The sequence below is a fragment of the Trachemys scripta genome, chromosome 20 (assembly GCF_013100865.1).
Source record: "Trachemys scripta elegans isolate TJP31775 chromosome 20, CAS_Tse_1.0, whole genome shotgun sequence".
Classification (NCBI taxonomy): Eukaryota; Metazoa; Chordata; order Testudines; family Emydidae; genus Trachemys; species Trachemys scripta.
Window position 1 is genome coordinate 11,457,168 of NC_048317.1, and position 20,498 is coordinate 11,477,665.

Here is a 20,498-nt window from a genome sequence, read left to right on the forward strand (position 1 = left end):
GTGCGTTTTGTTAGTCCAGATGATGTTGAAGAGGAGGAGGAAGCAGACCAGGAGGGCGAACGGAGTTCAGGTCCTCACGTTTACATTGGAGATGCACCATCTGTCACGATTATTCCTAGGCTAATGCCACAGCCCCTGCAGGAGGAAGAGGAGGAAGAAGAGGGGATGAGTGATTCGGACTCGGAGGGACCCATCCTGTATAAGGATGAGGAGGATGAAGAGGAAGATGAAAGCCATAACAGTAAGGTTTCACCGTTGGGAGGCCAGCTTTACTCCTACACACACAACCGCACTTAGACACATCAAGAGCCAAACCAAAAGTCTGGTCAGTACAGTGTCCCACAGTACAGTGTTGGCCTCTTGGCTTCCTGACAGGCTACATATCCACAAAGTGCGAAGCAACGCACGCTGGCAAACATAGTCCCAACTGTACATACAAAACGATGGGGACTGTTACCACTCAAGAAAGAGTTCTTGGCGTCATCGCGACTAGTTCTCTGAAAACCTCTGCTCAGTGCGCAGCAGCAGTCAAAAAAGCGAACAGAACGCTAGGAACCGTTACTAAAGGGATATATAGCAAGACAGAAAATACCATAATGCTGCTATATTCATTTATGGTACGCCCACACCTGGAATACTGTGTGCAGTTCTGGTCGCCCCTTCTCAAAAAAGGTACAATTTGGAATTGGAAAAGGTACAGAGAGAGGCAACAAAAATGATTAAGAGTATGGAACACCTTCCATATGACAAGAGATTAAAAAAGACTGGAGCTGGCCACCTTAGAAAAGAGACAACTAAAGGAGGTCGGGGGTGATATGAGAGTGGTCTATAAAATCACCAGTGGTTTGGAGAAAGTGAATAGGGAAGTGGTGTTTAGCCCATCACTTAACACGAGAACCAGGGGTCACCCAATGAAATTAATAGGCAGCAGGTATAAAACAAACAGTCCTCTTCACACAAAGCACAGTCAACCTGTGGAACTTGTTGCCAGGGCGTATAGTGAAGGCCAAAAGAATAACTGGCTTAAAAAAAAAAAAAGGTTAGATATGTTCATGGAAGATAGGTCCACCAAGATGGTCAGAGATGCAACGCCATGCTCTGGGTGTCCATAAACCTCTGTTTGCCAGAAGCTGGGACTGGACAACAGAGGATGTATCACTTGATAATTGCCCTGTTCTGTTAATTCTTTCTGAAGCATCTGGTACCAGCCATTGTCGGAACACAGGGTACTGGGCTAGATGGACCATTGGTCTGACCCAGTTTGGCCGTTCTTGTGTTATGCTCCCCCTTCCCACACTCCCTCAAATGCCCCAACTACCAACCAGCCCGTGTAGATCCCTGCCTGATGGGGAAAATTCCAACAGGAGATGCCACCAAAATAGGAACCACACACTCTTCCAGCTCCCTCTCTCTAGCCAGGATGGCGGTACTCCTTTTACCATCCTGCAGGCTGTGCTGTAGCTGCATTACCTTAGTGACACTGAGCTCCTGCCAACAGGGGAGCTGTGGTACTTGACCATTGTGTGTGAGAGATGCCAGGCTGGCCTGTGGGTCTCACCGCTTTTTTACAGCTTGGGGGCACAGCTGTCTTTACTCATGCAAGGATCCCTTCTTCCCTTTCCCACAGGCGCTCTAGCTAACAAGGTGAAGAGGAAAGATACGCTGGCCATGAAACTGGGCACCACGGCCACCCAGGAGGAGCTGGAGGAAAAGAACGCTTTCCCTCGGAAGAGCAAGGAGGAGTGGAATGAAATTCGGCAGCAGATTGGGACAGCGCTGATCAGGTATAAAATGCAGAGGAAAAGAGAAATCCTCTCAAATCTTTGGCAGAACTAAGGGTGAGCCAAAAAAACTGCTTGCCTGAAATGCGGCAACAAAGAGGCTTTTTCTCTGCTGCCTTGGGGCTGGGGTGCTAGGCTTGCGTATCATTTCCCTCTGAAATAATGTAAAGACAAGCAGCTTACATGTCACACAGGGCAGTTTCCACTGTTTGGGAGGGAAGCCATTTGAGCTGGAAGAGCCAACTCTTCCTACCCCCATAGCCTGTCAGACTTCTCATTTCCTGGATTGAAGTGTGCTGGTAAAAAGAAAGTTCCAGGGGCCACATTGAGCCGTGATGTGAGCAACTTGGCAGATGTAATTTGGAAAACAGGTGCAAGTGGCAAGATCGTCTAGCTCGCTGTACGTCGGCATTCTGTGGGTGGCGCTGGTACTGCACTTCCTGAAGTTAGAGGGTACGACTCCCTTACCCAAGGGCTGAATTTGGCCTGGGGAGGAGTGGGAGTTCTGTGGGGGTAAACTAAAAGCAGGGCTGCAACGTGTCTTGCCCTGGAGGGACACACCGGGAACCCCTCTCGTGCTGCCCACAGTTGAGTTGGATTCCCTCACATCCAGTTGGGATTCCCGTGCATTGATGTTTCTGGGCTGCTTCAGCCCTTGCTGTGCTGGCAGTTGCTGTCAATATCATGGTACCTGTCTGGCAGCAGCCAATACCAAATGCTTCAGAGGCTTCTTTGCTTCCACTCACTGCTCCCTGTTCCTCCTCCTCACCTCAGCCCCTGGGGAGAGAAAGGAGGCAGCCAGATACTTGACCAACCAAACTAGCCCACTTCAGCGGCTTCTCACCTCCCTCCGCTCCAGACTGCAGTTGTGCACTCGTCACCAGCGTGGGTGCTCTGCTGCGTTCAGACAGCACGAGGGGGCAGGCTCCTGGTTACCAGTGTGCTAGGTGTGGGGTCAGCGTGTGCCACCCAGTTGTGCCCCCGCTCCTTGGGGTGGAGAAGGAAGAACCATGTGACACACATTGCAGAGTGGCAGCTGTGCCTTGCTTTATCTGACATCCTCACGCGGGCTGTCTTCCTGCTCCGCCCCAGCCCTCCCATACGTGAAAGTTAACATGTTTGAAGCGCCTGACAAATACAGGTGCATTAGAAGTTACACTGTGAGACCATTTACACCCAACTTCTGACCAGCTTGTCCCTCCTGTGTTACTTACACCACTGCTGTCTGGCCCAGACAGCTCCATGGGAGCAGGTCCCAGTTAGGCCAAGTTCGGTCTAGTGGATTCTGCTGTCTGGGTGAAAAGCTGTGTTAGCGGGTGGAGGGCAGAGTCAGTAATGAAAAAGGGGAGCAAAACAATTAAAGTGAGTATCGTATTGACTCTATTCCCTGCTGCCTCCAAATGAGAGTTTGCGTCCGTGTGTCCTATGGGAATACGGCTGGGCAAGTGTAATGGTTTTTACCTCCTCTTGTTTAGGCGACTAAGTCAGAGACCAACAGCAGAAGAGCTGGAGCAAAGGAACATACTTCAGCGTGAGTAACAGCAGCTCTAAAGCTCCCAAACACTTAAACGCATTACTGGCTTTTTCTTTGTTTCATTAATTTCCTCTTAATGCTTCACTTTACTCCAGATGCACTGAGATCTCTTGGGCAAATTGGCTAAATACAGAAGGGCCTCTGCTTGGCACTGTGGTGACAGGGCATTCTGTGGCCTGGCTACACCATTGTATAAAAACAGTTTCATGAGATTTCCCAGTTACACTGTTACCCAGTAGAAATGGTTTGAATTATGATTAATAAATGGGACTCCATAAAATCCAGAAGCCTGCAATAGAAAGCCCTGCTTCTCAGTTGTAGCATCACGGGGGTGCAGGGGCCGAATGTATGCCTTCAGCAGTTTTCGAACAGAGTTTTGGGCCTGTTTACAAACTGTACTGAGCTAGGGTTAATACACTGTTTTGTATCCCTTCTGTGGGGTACCAGCAAACACTGCCCTGTCTGAAGCTTCCTGGACAAGAGTATGAACACTCAAGTAATTTACCCCTGAAGGATTGTGAAATAACACGCACAATTTCTTCCCATGAATTTATTAAAGAAAAAGTGTTTTGCTTGGGTGTAAACATTCGACTGCAATATGTGCAGCCCACAGATCACTGCATCATGCTATGGCATAAAACCCAGCAGGTGACAATGGTCTGGCTAGCTTTGTTGCCCATGATGAAGGCAATTAGAGTTAACAGTGTAAACGGTGAAAAGAGACAAGACTTAAAAAATCAACTCTGGAAAATAAAATGTCAGCTTAGAGATGAATTTAAACAGAAATTTCCTTGTCTGTATTGCTCTTTAACTGTTAGCATAATAGATTTAGGAGAGGGGGGAGGGAATTTTCAAACACCCATTTTAAAATGTGACTTAGGCCCACAGGAGCCAAAGTCGCTCAGGTGCTTTAGAAAATTTTACCCAGAGTCCTCTGCTAGCCTGGAGAGGGCTCTGGTTAGCTACTGAACCATCCTGAGTTAAGGCCCATTCTGCCATTCATAGTCTATGGACTGTTTGAGTAAGGATGTCTGATTCAGACCCTAGCGCTCTCAGCATGCCTGCAGTTACTGTGGACAGACGGTAGGAGATGCAGATATTCCACTGATATGAAAAGCTGGTTTTCTGTGTTCAGGTCTTGACCGTGGTTTTCAACGAGTGGTGGTGACACTGCTTTAAATGAAACATTTTTTTTCCCTCTTGCCAGAAAAAAACGAGGCTGACCGGCAGGCTGAGAAGCGGGAGATTAAACGCCGCCTCACCAGAAAGGTACTGCAGTGCTCCATGTGGTGTTTCCCGTCTCTCTGATCTGCTGTGGATGGTGGCGGTAGTAAGCACCCAAGAGAACATAGAGGGATGCGGGGAGTCATAAGACTGCTCTGTGGTTATCCTGAGCGCTCTGACTGTAGCAAGCTGGGAATTGGTCTGGTCAGTCGAGGTATTCCTACTGCACCTTTCACTGGGGTGTCGGAGTTCCATATTAAAACAGCAGCGGCCAGGGGTTTTAAACTGGTGGCCTGAAATCAAGTTCCTAAATAAATGCCTGGGAGAAACTGATGGGAGCTGCAACTGATTAGCCATTGTCTTCAGTGGGATTTGTGCCCAGCACCTTGGGAAAAACAGGCCACTTCTATTTGGGTCCTTAGACATGGACTTAGGAATCTAACTTTAGGCAGCCAGGTTCGAGAATTGTGGACACTATTTCCAGAATGGGGTGTGAAATGGACAGACTATCCCAGATTCTAACGCTGTGTCTCCCATATACCAATGGGATTAGCTGTTGATCCCAGATGGGTCTAGCCCACGGGGACAGGGTTAAACTCGTCCCATACTTGTGGCTGGGAGGGAATTTTTACAGAGCATATTGATACGGAACTTGAGTGAATGTTGCCATTCACTGGAGCAGTAGGGGGGAATCGCACATTAGAATCAGGTTAGGGGTGTATCCTACACAGTCAGTTTCCTGCAATTGCTGTATATTGCTGTATCGAGGTCCTCCCTTCCATCTGTTCCTGTAGCTCTCATTTGAAATGCCATCCTGGCCCTGTGCACCTTTTACACTACAAATCCTACCATAGACTCACGTCACTGATGAGGCGATTATTAACTCTTCATTCAGGACAATACTGAGGTGCTTTGTTGCATTCCACATCACAAGCAATGATCTGTGGCTAGTGATCTCTCTTATATGCACGATAAAGATCAAGTGGTGGGGTCTTTGGCTAGAATGCACACTGGTGACAAGTACGGTTGATGCTGATTTGTCTTCTGTTGCTTTCAGCTTAGTCAAAGGCCTACAGTGGCTGAACTGCAAGCTAGGAAGATCCTGAGGTTTCATGAATATGTGGAAGTGACAGATGCTCAGGACTATGACCGGAGAGCAGATAAGCCATGGACAAAACTCACACCTGCTGACAAGGTAATGGGGAGAACACTCTTCCCAACCCTTGGAGCCTCAGGTTTGATACTCTAGGCTCAGGGATGTGAGCAAAGTAAACTTGCTCTTCTTCCTTTTGCTTCAACTCTTCCATGTGGTGGGACCCTGGTCTCCCTCCCCTCTCCTGAATGACTCATCCCAGCTCCCTAGCTCCATCGTGTTGAGCACCCCCCGCTACCAGCACGCCAACAGTTTCCTGTTCTCTACACACAAGGCCCGTTTGGGCTCCATGCCGCTTCCTCCCCATTCCCAGCCCAATCTCCCTCTTTTTGCTCTGGCCTCTGATCTGAAGGAGTGGACAGGAGCCAATAGCAGGAGGAAGCAGGATACAGATGCTGGGAAGACCCAAGTAAGAGGGGGATGTTCTTGGCAGGCTATGGCTGGCCTGATCAGGATCACTGCAGGAAAGTCTCAGTCCAGTTCCATGTACCATCATCCCTTAGGAACTGGGCAGGCCTCAGGGTATCAAGCATCGGGATTAGCCAGTATTTTCGGGTTAACCTGAGTCTTGAGTGGGGTTGCTGAAGAAGAAATGGGGGAGCTGCTGAGTTTGATCTCGAGTACCTCACTTGGGTTACAGCTGTCTGCAAGCTCCCTCTTCAACGCCGAGGAAATGGAGGCTGTGGGTAGTTCTGTCCATTTCAAAACTACATGTGCCCTTCATTTTATTCATTAAAAGTAATTGAGATGGTGCGGACCAGCCACAAGCAGATTTGTACATGCAGCACGTCCTGGGTCTATGTAAATCGTCGGTGGGGGGGGGAAATATACAGTGCGGGTGAGCTGAAAGGATTTCTTTCCCCCTCCGTGCAGGCTGCCATCCGAAAGGAACTGAATGAGTTTAAAAGCTCTGAAATGCAAGTCCATGAAGACAGCAAACACTTCACACGGTGAGTGAGACGAGACCTCAGGCCTCCACACAGGCCATAGCTGCTTCTGGCCTTGCTCATAAAGCTGTGCTCCGAGCCTCTTAGTCCAAGAGCAGGTCTGAGCGTTAATATTGAGTAATGAGCTTTAATCCCGTCTGGGAGAAATAACCAGAGGCAGCTTTCACAGACTTTTATCTTCACTTTCTCCAGTGCGGGGGAGCTGCTTGGGTGCACCTGCCTGTAAATGGTGGGCCTGGAAACTGGGTAATGGGTTATTGAGCTTTTCACCTGTACCTTGTGGGTTCAAATCCCAGTAAATCAATAGTGAGCAAAAGCTGATACACCACTAACCGGCTGTTAACTAGTATGTGAAACAAGTAGCCAGGTGCCCACGTTACAGCAAACACCATCACAATTCCCTCCAACTCGCTCCACAGTCTCTGCGTAGAAGTGAATGGAGAATGAAAAGCTGCTCCCTCCCAGCCTAGAGCTGGGAGTGTTTTGGCTTGGCAGTGCAGGAGAAGTTCTTTCTCTCAGGCCCCACTGGGGTGGATTGGCATGCAGGGACGTGAAGTGCCTCTAAAATTATCACTGAGAGCCCAGTGATTTCACACCGTCAGTGCGGGGACACTACCAATTTATTAAAGACAGCCTGATATTTTAACATCCATAACACTTCCTTCCAAATTCCAGGTGTGACACTGGTTTTACAATTGTATTTTAGGTTCCATCGGCCATGATCCTCCAAAAGAGGGAGTGAGCGAGACCAGAGGAGAGAGAATTGAAAGCGCATGCTATCTCCATCTCCTGGACAATATAGTGGGAGAGAACCTTGGGGCTCATCCAAGCTTTGCCTTGAAAACATACCCAGAAAAGGGCTCTGAGCTGGGGCACAGGGAGATCCTATCTGAATGTAGCATTTCACTGGAACAAACGCATTTCGAGTGCCATCAGGCTGGAACCGAACACTATACCTCGCATGATACAGCAATACTCCCCATGGCATCCAGCATCTCGGCTCGCCTTCCTGGGGACCACACCCGCATTGGAACTGAGCTCTTCCACCACTCCCCCAGCTCCCTTTATTGCTCCCGCGGGATGGGCCCTGTTCTCCACTGTAAATAGTCCTTATGAAGTGGTTGGAACTTTTTCTTTTTCCCTTTTTGGTAAGGGGGGAAAAAATAATCTAAGCTCTGATATTCCAGAGAGCTGGGAAGCATGTGTGTATATTTGCTGTGTACAAAGGAAACCTTTTTAAAAAAAATGCTGTCCTGGCAGGAAACTGACATGTGACTATTTTTGGTTTGGCTTGTTTCTTTTTAATGTACTTAATATTCTGAATCACTACTGACCAATGGTATGTTGCCCTGGAAGGGAAATGTATAGATCTTAACAACATATGCTGCATCTTGTAAACTTAATTTTTTATTTTACAAAAACCAAACCCACGAACCTGCTCCTGTGCTAACAGACCTTGTCTTGAGACAATTAAGTCTTGTTTAACAGGAGCTACAGACGCAGGAAATGACGGTTGCCTTTTAAAGTTTTGTTTTTAATTTCAGGAAGTTGTGGCATGTAATAAGTTTTCTTTGATTGTGATTTCCTCTATTTTTTTTTTTTTTTTTTACTCTCCCAAATCAGGGTGAAACTTGCCTTTTCCTATTCTCATAGCGAAACCTACTGGAAATTCTGAGAATTACACTGTGGAGGGGAAGAGGTTTTAAAAAGTGACCTTAAAACCAGTCAGTCTTCTGAGAATGTTCTCTTATCAGTTCTTACTGAATGTTTTTAATGCTGACATAAGCTACTGCTGTAGTGATGTGCACAGCACTTGTCCCGTGGGGGTGAAGTGACACTTGGAATGAGGCAGGGGAGATGTTACTCAAGAATATGGGGGATTGGGGATTTTACGGGGGGGTGGAGGGTTCTGTATTGTTGGATCACTGGTGTGTTTTGTTTGTGGCTTGTTCACTCTCTTTGCTGGAGGTCACTCTCAGCTTGTGCCGACTAGCAATCGGCATTAGTGTGCTTGAGGTCTGCACTCATGAATCCTATGTATGCCTGCCTAGTGTGGAGGCCTTGTCATGTTCTTGGTACTGCCCTTCTTCCATGATGTGCCAAGTATCTGCTGGGCCAGTCCTACGGGGTGTAATGTGGCACCCTCATCTGATGCCTTCACACCCCAGGAGATCCAGTTAATCCTTGTTTCATCTCAGTCATCATACTCTTAGTGCAAGGAGTCACTGGGGATAATTTCTTGTTTCTTCGGGGTTCCCTCACTGTCCCCCAAAACAGTGATTCACAAGCAAGAGGCAAAGATTGAAGTTCCCTTTATAGAAAACAATATTGAACTGGTGCATTGTACTTCCAGATAGCTTCCCTGATGTACAAAATCTCTGTAGAGTAAATGATTGCATTGTATATCTGTCTTCCTGTTGACAAATTTTAATTATTAAATAAAAGTATTTTAGGACTTTTTTGTAAACAAAACAACTTGTCTTTCATTTTGTGCCACTAGCAGGAAGGTGAGACATAATGGGGACCACTTCAAATCCCAGCCGAGGCAACACAGCCTTTATCCTCTTGTGGAGGAGCAGTTAAGTTCTGAGCGGTTTTATTCTTTGCAGGTCTGTCAGATGAGACCATGACTAAGGTCCTGTTCACCTTAGACTGAAGATCTTCAGGATGTTGTTTGTAAGGACAGGGAATGTTGTTGTCCTAGTGCCTCTGACCAAAATTTCCTCTCACCTGCATTGTACAGCAGACTGTGTGCTAGCTGGCTGCTGCCCTCGAGAGCAATAGTATTTCTGCCATGTTGCTATATAGTAGGTTAAGGCCTTTTGAATCTTAAAAGATGAAATACTATATAAATATGATATTACGGTAGCTTATGTGCTGGAGTACATTTGCTTCTGTGGATTTGTATATGAATGGGCCTGGGGAGAACCATTAGGTTAGTGAGGTCCATCTACTCACAGGATTTAGGGACCTGTTCGAAGTTCTGTGGGATGAAATAGAGACTGATTTCTGCCAGTGCGCTCTTACTGAGGCCTGCTGACGTCTTGCTCTTTGGTATCCACTGCTGACTTTGTCTCCAAACCTTTAGGCCTGGTCTACGCTACCCAGTTTTACCCAGGGCTGGCCCTAGACAGGGGTGGCCAACCGGTGGCTCCGGAGCCACATGCGGCTCTTCAGAAGTTAATATGCGGCTCCTTTTCTAGGCCCCAACTCCGGGGCTGGAGCTACAGGCGCCAACTTTCCAATGTGCCGGGGGGGGGGGGTGCTCACTGCTCAACCGCTGGCTCTGCCCCACTCCACTCCTCGCCTGAGCCTGCTGTGCCCTCCCTGCTCCTCCCCACAGCCTCCTGCTCCCCAGGAAACAGCTGATTGAAACAGCTGATCAGGAGGTGCAGGGAGGGAGTGGGAGGCGCTGATTGGCTGCTGCTGGGTGGGAGGCGCTGGGAGCGGGGTGGGGGAGCTGATGGGGGGGCTGCTGATGTATTACTGTGGCTCTTTGGCAATGTACAATGGTAAATTCTGGCTCCTTCTCAGGCTCAGGTTGGCCACCTCTGCTCTAGACCAGATGAGGAGTGGTGCTCCAGGTGAGGAGTGTCTTCAATGCCCCTCCCCCTCACCCATTTGTTAAACTTTTGAATAAATTATTTTTAGCGCATTTGTAGCCCATTTCACGACTTTGATGCACAATTTGCATGCATGATTTTTTCCTGTCATAAAAGACGATACATTTGCATGCTAGAATCTGTAAACCTGTATTTATTCATGCCATATATAACCAAATAAAAGTAGTTTCCTCTAAAAAAGTGGTTCTCAACCTATTTACCATTGTGGGACGCATCCGATACTACCTGTATGGTTCTGAGGATGTCACATGGGCTGCAGCTCTGTGCTGATTGGGCCGCGGGCCACAGGTTGAGAACCACTGCTCTAAGGATATAGAAACTTTTTAATTTTAAGGATAACTGAAATGTACTAACATCAAGAAGTTGAACTGTGCATCAACATCAGGTGGACCAGTATTAAACAGTGTTACAGGAAATGACAGCCTTAGCATAGGAGAACCTGTGGCACCTTAGAGACTAACACATTTATTTCAGCATAAGCTTTCATGGGCTACAGCCCACTTCTTCAGCTCACTTCTTCATGCCTTAGCATGTTAACCCTGGTTAACCCACCCCTTATATAGCTGCTGGGGCACCACTGACAACGTTCTAGGCGGTTCAAGGAAAATGTTGTTCTCCGTCCTCAAAGTCTGGAAGGTTCCATGAGATTCTACAAAGGTCCAGAATGTTCCAGGAGGTCAGTGAAAAATGAATCCGCAGATGGAATACCTGAAACATGTTACTTCATTCTATTTCCCCTTTCGTGGTTAACACCAAAAACAGCCCCCCAAGCCCGGTGCCCCAGGCAGTTGCCAGGGTCGGTGATATTAACAAATGTGCAAATTTCACTTTTCACAGCATTATTTTTATTACCCAGTCCACACAAAAAGGAACTCCCCCCTCCCCCGCACACTAATTGCAATGATTTGGCTGGGTAGAGGTGCATGTTTGTCCTAAAGTTAATTTATTTTAGGGGAAAGTCTGTGGGGCTACCAGCAAGAGTTGGTGGCCATACATTGTGGCCATGCGAGGGTGACCAGATGGCCCAGTCTTATAGGGACAGTCCTGATTTTTGTGTGTGTGTGGGGGTTATATATAGGCTGCTATTACCCCATCCTGATTTTTCACACTTGCTGTCTGGTCACCCTAATACCTAAAAGTTAGTTGCAGGAGCCCCTGGCTGAGGCAAAGGGTGACCCCTCCCCCCCTCTGTGTGGGCCTGCTGTCCCCTCCCCCAGTGCTGGCCTTGGGCAGAGACAGGGCCCCCCTGCAGGGGGCGCTGCCTGACTTTCCCGCCTGCCGCCCTGGGGAGTACGCATGCGCTTCAGGGAGCCCCTACCCCCGACCAGAGAGCTGTGGCGCAGCGCACGCGCCGCAGGCTGTCGCTCACCCACGAGGCGCTCTGCGCCTGTGCCCGCCCCGAGCGACGCAAGCCCCCCCCCCCCCCCGCCGTTTCCGGCTCACCGCTGCAGCGCATGCGCTCTGGACCAGCTCTTCCCGTCGTGCCCCGGGCGCTATAAATGCTCGTTGCCCCGCCTCCTTCGCTCTTTTCCCTCGGAGCGAGGTGGGCGGCAGGAGCGGAGCCGGCCTGGCTGGGTGAGCGGTGCGCGTGCGTAAGCAGCAGAGATGGGCGCGTGGCGGGAGGGAGAGAAGGGGATGGCGGCCGAGCGGGGTCATGATTCCTTTCCCGCCCATGGCGAAGGGGAGGCCGGGCTTGGGGCCAGGGGGGTTTAGTGCCGCTCTCGGGGACGGCGGCCGGCGGGGATCATGATTGCTCGCGGGCCCGCTTCGCTGATGGGGGGGGATTTGCGCCTCTGCCGCAGCCTCGGGACACCCCCGCATGCAGAGCAGGAGCGGCAAGGCCGCAGCCCGGGCCCGCCCCCTGACTGGAGCCTCGGGCTCAAGCTCGGCTCGGCCCGGCCCTGGGCGGGGGGAGGCCGCGGGCCGGGCCGTTCAGCTTCCGACGTGGGCACCGGGGAAGCTGCTCTCTCCTGGCTCGGCCCCGTGGCGCACGGGCGCGCAGGGCTCCGGGCTCCGTGACGCGCGGCCCCTGCCACCGCGTTGGAGAACGAGCCGGGCCTCTGGTCTGCAGCCTGCACAGTCCCGCTGCGTCTCGGAGTCCCCGGGCTGGGGCCAGGAGACAAACCGCGCGGGAGACACTGCAGGACCAGGGGCGTCTGCTCGGGGGGCGCCACGTTCCGCCGCCCCGTCAAACTGCCTTGGCTCCCCGCTAACAGCCTCTGTCCTTGTTCTCTTCCAGCGGCTTCGCAGGCAGCGCTCCTGGCCCACGAGGTGAGGACTTGGGTCACTTATGATTTTGTGTCAGAGGGGGAGCCCTGTTAGTCTCCAGCTGTAAAAAGCAACAGAGGGTCCTGTGGCACCTTTAAGACTAAGTCTTAAAGGTGCCACAGGACCCTCTGTTACTTACGATTTTGTATCAGAGGGGTAGCCGTGTTAGTCTCCAGCTGTAAAAAGCAACAGAGAAGTGGGCCTTCACCCCCGATAGCTTATGCGCCAATACATCTGTTAGTCTTAAAGGTGCCACAGGACTCTCTGTTGCTTTTTATGACTTTGTGTGTGTTCATGAAGGTACCCTTCCACTCCCTAGGATTGTTTTCTTGCACACTTGGGCTGGGTCTGCATGGTAACCCAGTTGACCCAAAATAACATGGAATCCTGGAGATGTAGCAGGCTCGGCAAGGGTAGCAATGTTTAACTAAACCTGAACCACCCTGATAGAAAGCCGTAGGTGGTGATCCTACTTTCTCACAATAGAGGAGCACTCTGTTGTGTGTCTGCAGGATCAGGCTTTTGGGGGAGCATGGAGTGGTATATTTGAAATCTTGTGTCAATAACAGTGTTCTCAATTTAGTTGGTGTTGGTCCTGCTTTGAGCAGGGGGTTGGACTAAAATGACGACCTGAGGTCCCTTCCAACCCTAATATTCTATGGTTCAATGCATATATGATTTTGTATAATAACACTGCTATACAGCCAAAATGCTTCTGAAATAAATGTAGTCAAACTTTACTAATTCTGGATCACTGAGAACGAAAATGATGCTTAAAATTGTTGATTGGCTCTAATTTTCAAGATATGCTATTGGGTCAGTATATATGACCCTTGACTTGGGAATGGCGGAGGATAAGTGAGTTATAAAGGGAAGGGATCTCAATTTAAACCAGAAATGACTAAAATTACATCTTTGACTGGATCTATGAATAAATCTATGACTGGGTTTGGACAGTACTTGCTTTTTAAGCAAAACAATGAATGATGCAATCTGAAGCTGGTATTGTGTCATACATGATATGATTTGCATCATGTTATTCCTAGGAGTCATGGATGATGCAATCATAACGAAGCTTACATCACTCTGCTGAACAAATTGCCCTATATCAGCTCTAGAAATCATACAGTGTTGTGCTCTCTTATTTGTCAGTGTTTGATTTTGCAAGGGGACACATTTCTGTTTAGCCAAAGTGAGCAGAGATGCCTCATGCTTGTGTGAACAGTGCAGATAACTTCTGCTATGTTTGTGGTGAAGTGACTTTTGCATCACAAAAGCGCAGTATAACCACTATGGTTAAGAAAGCCTATCACCTTTATTTTGGCTGCAAAATTGGAGATCAGGACAAGAGGTGGGTCCCACACATATGCTGCAACACTTGTGCAACAAATCTTCGCCAGTGGTTGAACAGGAAAAGGAAATGTATGCCTTTTGCAGTGCCAATGATTTGGAGAGAGCCAACAGATCATACCAGCAATTGTTACTTCTGCATGTTGCCTCCAGTTGGGAAAGGTGTGTCAAAGAAGAAAAAGTGGACTGTGCTTTATCCAAACATTCCATCAGCTATACGCCCAGTACCCCACGGAGAAGGACTGCCGGTTCCTGATGCACCAGAGTCATTCTCACTTGAGTCAGACGAGGAAGAGGATGAAACTTCTGGTCTTGAACCATCAATGTCACAGGACCCACATTTTCTCCCATCCTCCTCTGAACCACACCTCATAACACAAGGTGACCTGAATGACCTTGTCAGGGATTTGGAACTACCCAAGAGTAAGGCAGAACAGTTGGGCTCCAGACTACAGCAGTGGAATCTCCTGGCAGGTGATTTTATTTATATAATCCTTTTGCTGATTTTTAAAGTGTTACATAAACAGGACAGGTGAAATATTATCATGTAAAGCAACCATAAACACATGAAAAGGCCTAGGTTTACAATTTATGATTAAAACTCCACTGTCTACGCAATATACATAGACATAAAATGTAAAAACTTAAATATCTTAGAAACTTAGAAACATACTTAGTAGCCAAAAGTATGTTGTAGCTTTGCCTTTTCAGTGACTGACGATAGATGTTTGTTTTGGTCCATACAAATTTCCATTTTGATATAGATCAAATATGAATTCTAGTTCACCTACATCATCCCATTTCAGTGTTTATAAAACAGCCTTTGTGTGGTCCATTTGGTCAAAGGTCTGTCTAGCACATTTGTGTAACTGATGCATGGTATATACCCATGCTTTGCATTGTGGGGTTTGGGCGACTGCATTGATGGGGTCAGAATTCAGTCAAATTTAGCATCTGGGAGGCTAAGTGGGTGGGTGGTTCTATTGTGTATGGACTAGAATACGTTATTTCAATCCAACGTGGGCATCCGGAGAAGTTGCTCTCTCTTGGCTCTGCCCGCGTGGCGTACGGGAGCGTAGGCTTTCGAGCTCCATGACGTATAGTCCCATTCCACGACGTTGGAGAATAAGCTTGGGCCTCTGGTCTGCAGCCTGCATATTCCTACTGCTTCTCTGAGTCTTCGGACTGTGACTGAGGAGATAAACCATGCAGGAGACATTACATTACCCAGATGGCTTCTTCACTCTGGAAAGCCATGTTCTGTAACCCCATCAAATTCCATTAGGCAGACTGAGCAAGGATTCACTCAGTTGTTCTAACATGTTGTTTGCTTGTTCTATTTCAGCAGCTTTGCACGCAGCGCATGCCTGCCCACAAGGTGAGGACTTGTGTCACTTACAATTTTGTGTGTGTTTATAAAAGTACCCTTCCACTCCCTAGTATTGTTTTCTTGTACGCTTGGGCTAGGTCTGCATGGTAGCCTAGTTGACCCAAAATAACATGGAATCCTGGAGATGTAGAAGGCTCAGCAAGGATAGCAAAGTTCAACTTACTTGTAACTAAACATGAACTACCCCTTGTTAGAAAGCATAGGCAGTGATCCTACTTTCTCACAGTAAAAGGAGTACTCTGTTGTGTGTCTGCAGGATCAGGCTTTTGGGGGCGCATGGAGTGGTATATTTGAAATCTTGTGTCAACAACAGTGTTCTCAGTTTAGTTGGTGTTGGCCCTGCTTTGAGCAGGGGGTTGGACTAGATGACCTCCTGAGGTCCCTTCCAACCCTAATATTCTATGGTTCAATGCATATATGATTTTGTATAATAATTTTATTAGAGCATAAGCTTTCGTGGACTACAGCCCACTTCTTCGGATGCATATAGAATGGAACATATATTGAGGAGATATATATACACACATACAGAGAGCATGAACAGATGGGAGTTGTCTTACCAACTCTGAGAGACCAATTAAGTACTCCTGTTCTTTTTGCGGATATAGACTAACACGGCTGCTACTCTGAAACCTGTATAATAATTGAAATTTAGAAGCTATGTTGTAGCTTTGTCTTTTCAGTGACTGACGATAGATGTTTGTTTTGGTCCATACAAATTTCCATTTTGACATAGATCAAATATGAATTCTAGTTCATCTACATCATCCCATTTCAGAGTTTATAAAACAGCCTTTGTGTGGTCCATTTCTTCAAAGTTCAGTTTTCACAGCATTACCCATAGTCTGTCTAGCACATTTGTGTAACTGATGCATGGTGTATACCCATGCCTTGCATTGTGGGTTTTGGGCGACTGCATTGAGCGGGTCAGAATTCAGTCAAGTTTAGCATCTGGGAGGCTAAGTGGGTAGTGGTTCTATTGTGTATGGACTAGAGTACGTTATTTCAATCCAACGTGGGCATCCGGAGAAGTTGCTCTCTCTTGGCTCTGCCCGTGTGGCGTACGGGAGCGTAGGCTTTCGAGCTCCATGACGTATAGTCCCATTCCACGACGTTGGAGAATAAGCTTGGGCCTCTGGTCTGCAGCCTGCATATTCCTACTGCTTCTCTGAGTCTTCGGACTGTGACTGAGGAGATAAACCATGCAGGAGACAGAACCATTCATCCGAAGAAGTGAGGTTTTTACTCACGAAAGCTCATGCCCAAATAAATCTGTTAGTCTTTAAGGTGCCACCAGACTCCTTGTTGTTTTCATGCAGGAGACATTGCATTACCCAGATGGCTTCTTCACTCTGGGAAGCCATGTTCTGTAACTGCATCAAATTCCATTAGGCAGACTGAGCAGGGATTCACTTAATTGTTCTAACATGTTGTTTGCTTGTTCTATTTCAGCAGCTCTGCAAGCAGCGCACGCCTGCCCACAAGGTGAGGACTTGTCACTTACAATTTTGTGTGTTTATAAAAGTACCCTTCCACTCCCTAGTATTGTTTTCTTGTACGCTTGGGCTGGGTCTGCATGGTAGCCCAGTTTACCCAAAATAACATGGAATCCTGGAGATGTAGAAGGCTCAGCAAGGATAGCAAAGTTCAACTTACTTGTAACTAAACATGAACTACCCCCTGTTAGAAAGCATAGGTGGTGATCCTACTTTCTCACAGTAAAGGAGTACTCTGTTGTGTGTCTGCAGGATCAGGCTTTTGAGGGAGCGTGGGGTGGTATATTTGAAATCTTGTGTCAACAACAGTGTTCTCAATGCATATATGGTTTTGTATAATTGAAATCTAGAAGCTATGTTGTCGTCCCTTTGCCTTTTCAGTGACTGACTATAAATGTTTGTTTTGGTCCATACAAATTTCCATTTTGAGATAGATCAAATATGAATTCTAGTTCGCCTACATCATTCCATTTCAGTGTTTATAAAACAGCCTTTGTGTGGTCCATTTGGTCAAAGGTCTGTCTAGCACATTTGTGTAACTGATGTATGGCGTATACCCGTGCTTTGCATTGTGGGTTTTGGGCCACTGCATTGATGGAATTCAGTCAAGTTTAGCATCTGGGAAGCTAAGTAGGTGGTAGTTCAGTTGTGTATGGACTAGTGTAAAACAGTGCTAGAGTACGTTATTTCAATCCAACGTGGGCATCCGGAGAAGTTGCTGTCTCTTGGCTCTGCCCGTGTGGCGTACGGGAGCGTAGGCTTTCGAGCTCCATGACGTATAGTCCCATTCCACGACGTTGGAGAATAAGCTTGGGCCTCTGGTCTGCAGCCTGCATATTCCTACTGCTTCTCTGAGTCTTCGGACTGTGACTGAGGAGATAAACCATGCAGGAGACATTGCATCAGTTAGATAGCGTCTTTATTGCCAGGCTTGTGGATATGAGTTTTAAAACACACTTCAGTAAACTGTAAGGAAATCTGATGTAAATAGGGATGAATCGTCAACTCATCTGCAAACTTTTTGTTTTCTTCTAGCTTCAGATGCCGTGTTGCATCAGTTGAAAAGGTGAGTAGTGTACAGTCCATTACTTGTTCATAGACATGTAGATTTTCTTTTAGTGTTCTGCTATCAAGAGCTGCATGGAATCAGATGTAAAATACCTTAGTTCAGCATAGAAGTTTCATGTCACTGTAGCTATCTGGAGAAATTACTCTGTTTGGCCCACAGAAGGTAGCCTTCAAGACTTGTAGCTTCTAAGGCATTTGGGACCGACTGGACCTGAACTTGTGTGACTATGGTGTGGTTGTCAACTGTAGATCATAACCTGCTATGAGGAAATTGAAACTACAAAAAACTTGCCTTGCTGAAAAGCATGAGAATCTGGGGCTTGCATAAATCTCTACTGTGGGGCATTGATTACACCCTGGAATATATATGCTCAGTTTGTTTCCATGGTGTTTAAATTCATTGAGGATGGATTAAGGTGGCCTAAAAAGTAATCTCTCATTTTTGGGACTGTCTTCTCTACTGGAAGTTTTGGGAGATTGAGGCTGGCTAGTTTTGGGTACTGGAGCAGAAGACAGGAATCCTGAAGCAGAAAGGATCTTGACACCTATGAAATAGTCTCCCATAGCTGTGGGGTTGGGGGCCATGATTTAATCTGCATATTATGGCAAGGTGAGAGGGAATGGAATCCCTACAATACGGTCTTAGCTTTTTGGAAATCATTTGTACTTCCATGTGTGCATTTGTATCAGGATATGCAGTTATTCTTGAATTCAACTTGCTACGTTCCCTGTGAAAAATCAACATTAGCCTGATACTACTGATGGGAAGGGGTGGGGGGAAATACGGCACAGGAAGTCCTTCAAAACTGGGAATAGAATCCTGGTCTTTTGATTAGTCATAGGCTTTAACCATGACCCTGTCCCGTCTCTCCCTAACACTGATATTTTGTTTAAAATACCTAGGAAAATCCAGTAAAACAAAACCACTGACCCCAAGCTTTATTCTTTCTCCAGGTAAAATGAAGAAGCCGCTGGATAACAGGGTTCACTCTTTCAGGTTCCATATTTGAGTTCTCTTTTGGATCCATTTTCCAACAGGATCCCTGCAGTTCCTCTTCACATTCCTGCCTGGGTCTCCTATTCTTTTGACTGGATAGTATCTTAGTAGTATATTTTATTCCCTTTCGTTGATGTTTAGTTATTCTAATGACTTGGTATGCTAACTCCTAAACACCAGGATGTGATCTAATGGTTAAATTATAGAAGAAAAGTCAGTGAAAAGGTTTAACACGGGTATGCAAAGGAAAAAATGTAGATCTGGTCATATGTTTTGCATGGATAGAAGAGTTCTGGTTTTACTTATACTCCTTGATAGGCTACCTGGAGACTACACAAAGCACTAACAAATGGAGTAGGGCTGCATTTACTTTGGCAAAAATGGGATTCATAATTCATCACAGGGTGGATTAAAATGTTTTATTTATTTATTTATTTATTTATTTTATTTCAATTGTAATTTCTCAATCTGTTCAATGAAATCTGAGTTTAATACAAAATATGTTAAGGCCTAAATTTAAAATAATCTCAAACATTTTAATAAATATACTGAATCCATAAGTCTTTATCAAAAGTTTTAAAGGCTGCTTTCCTATGTAAAGAAAGGAACGGGAAAATCTTGTTTCTGACATCAAGCTTTATAGATTGGCACAATAGGTCGTGTACTGTATTAAGGGCTTGTTTTTTTAATAAAAAATAAAATTTATATGTTGTTTTGTGTGTTTGTTAAAATAACTTCAGTTACCATTTAAAGCAGTTTGACACAAATCCTGAATACTTAATTAGTAAATACGCAATTTATGAATGTCACCCACCATTTGCTATACTAAAAATTGACTATAAATTCCTAAAAATCTGAAAATATTAAGCTATATAATTGCTTAAATACGTGTTTACTTAGTGTACTGTTCTAGTTAGGGAAAATGATGCGCCATATCTGCCGTAAAGGCTTTTCTATTTAGTTTAAATCAACATGTTTTAATGGTTACATCAACTTTCTTTAGAAAATAACTGAAATACAAATGGAAAGATTGATTAAAATCAGTGATTTAAACAGGCTTTCCACTGGGTGATTTAAATCATGCTTTAAATTGCCTTGATTTAAATCAGTCCACCCTGCCACAGATACCCCCAGGTGTAGATCCCACTGGTGGCATTAGTGGTGGAAATTGATATACAGAGGACTCAAATATGTGTAAAATTTCATCTCACCCTGTTCTGTAACCTGTTCTCACTACATTTTCCACAATTGCTGCTACTTGTGGTGAGTCGCATGTCTTATTTTTGTCAGTAGACTTAACTCAGGTTTGCCTAGACCAGGATTATTCTGGTGTCATGTTACGACGTGGTTCTTAACCAGGGGTCTGTACCTCCTGGGCGTTCGTGAGTAGGTTTCAGAGGGGCCACCAAGCAGTGCCAGAGTTACTCACTGGGGTGGGGCTGAAATCAAAGCCTGAGAAACATAGTTTTGTAGGGGCCCTAGGCAATTGCCCTACTTGCTACCCCTTAATACTTGCCCTGGCTTTTTAGTGCAGAAAACCAATTGTTGTGGCACTGCAAATATGTTAAACTGCACTAATTACAGCCTAGGCTTCAGCTTAGTACATTCCTTTTAGGTGTGTGTCAATTCTACAGCGTGGGCCATATTTGTGCAGTTTAATGTACTCC

At 46.5% G+C, this 20,498-nt stretch overlaps 2 protein-coding genes, 1 long non-coding RNA gene and 3 other non-coding genes across 10 annotated transcripts in view; all 6 read left to right on the forward strand.

The window, feature by feature from the left end:
* The window catches only part of PHACTR4 (phosphatase and actin regulator 4), a 59,944-nt gene extending 50,833 nt beyond the window's left edge, over positions 1–9,111 (forward strand). For all 5 annotated transcript variants that reach the window (XM_034753911.1, XM_034753914.1, XM_034753910.1 and 2 more), the window contains 7 exons: positions 15–241; positions 1,628–1,784; positions 3,257–3,312; positions 4,523–4,584; positions 5,597–5,734; positions 6,566–6,642; positions 7,346–9,111. In XM_034753911.1, coding sequence (XP_034609802.1) covers positions 15–241; positions 1,628–1,784; positions 3,257–3,312; positions 4,523–4,584; positions 5,597–5,734; positions 6,566–6,642; positions 7,346–7,361 — 733 coding nt within the window. In that variant the 3' untranslated portion in view covers positions 7,362–9,111. The remainder of the gene's footprint in view (positions 1–14; positions 242–1,627; positions 1,785–3,256; positions 3,313–4,522; positions 4,585–5,596; positions 5,735–6,565; positions 6,643–7,345) is intronic.
* A 2,635-nt stretch (positions 9,112–11,746) lies between these two features.
* The window catches only part of RCC1 (regulator of chromosome condensation 1), a 30,980-nt gene continuing 22,228 nt past the window's right edge, over positions 11,747–20,498 (forward strand). Inside the window, exons 1-2 of the mRNA XM_034753922.1 lie at positions 11,747–11,837; positions 12,502–12,533. Coding sequence (XP_034609813.1) covers positions 11,762–11,837; positions 12,502–12,533 — 108 coding nt within the window. The 5' untranslated portion in view covers positions 11,747–11,761. The remainder of the gene's footprint in view (positions 11,838–12,501; positions 12,534–20,498) is intronic.
* On the forward strand, positions 14,299–19,536 carry LOC117868191. The gene is made up of 5 exons (XR_004643580.1): positions 14,299–14,354; positions 15,226–15,258; positions 16,723–16,755; positions 17,802–17,832; positions 18,789–19,536. It is a non-coding gene; the product is annotated as an uncharacterized LOC117868191 (long non-coding RNA).
* Positions 14,895–15,101, forward strand: LOC117868460. The gene has a single exon (XR_004643643.1). It is a non-coding gene; the product is annotated as a small nucleolar RNA SNORA73 family (small nucleolar RNA).
* On the forward strand, positions 16,281–16,487 carry LOC117868459. The gene has a single exon (XR_004643642.1). It is a non-coding gene; the product is annotated as a small nucleolar RNA SNORA73 family (small nucleolar RNA).
* On the forward strand, positions 17,460–17,666 carry LOC117868446. Its single transcript, XR_004643629.1, has one exon. It is a non-coding gene; the product is annotated as a small nucleolar RNA SNORA73 family (small nucleolar RNA).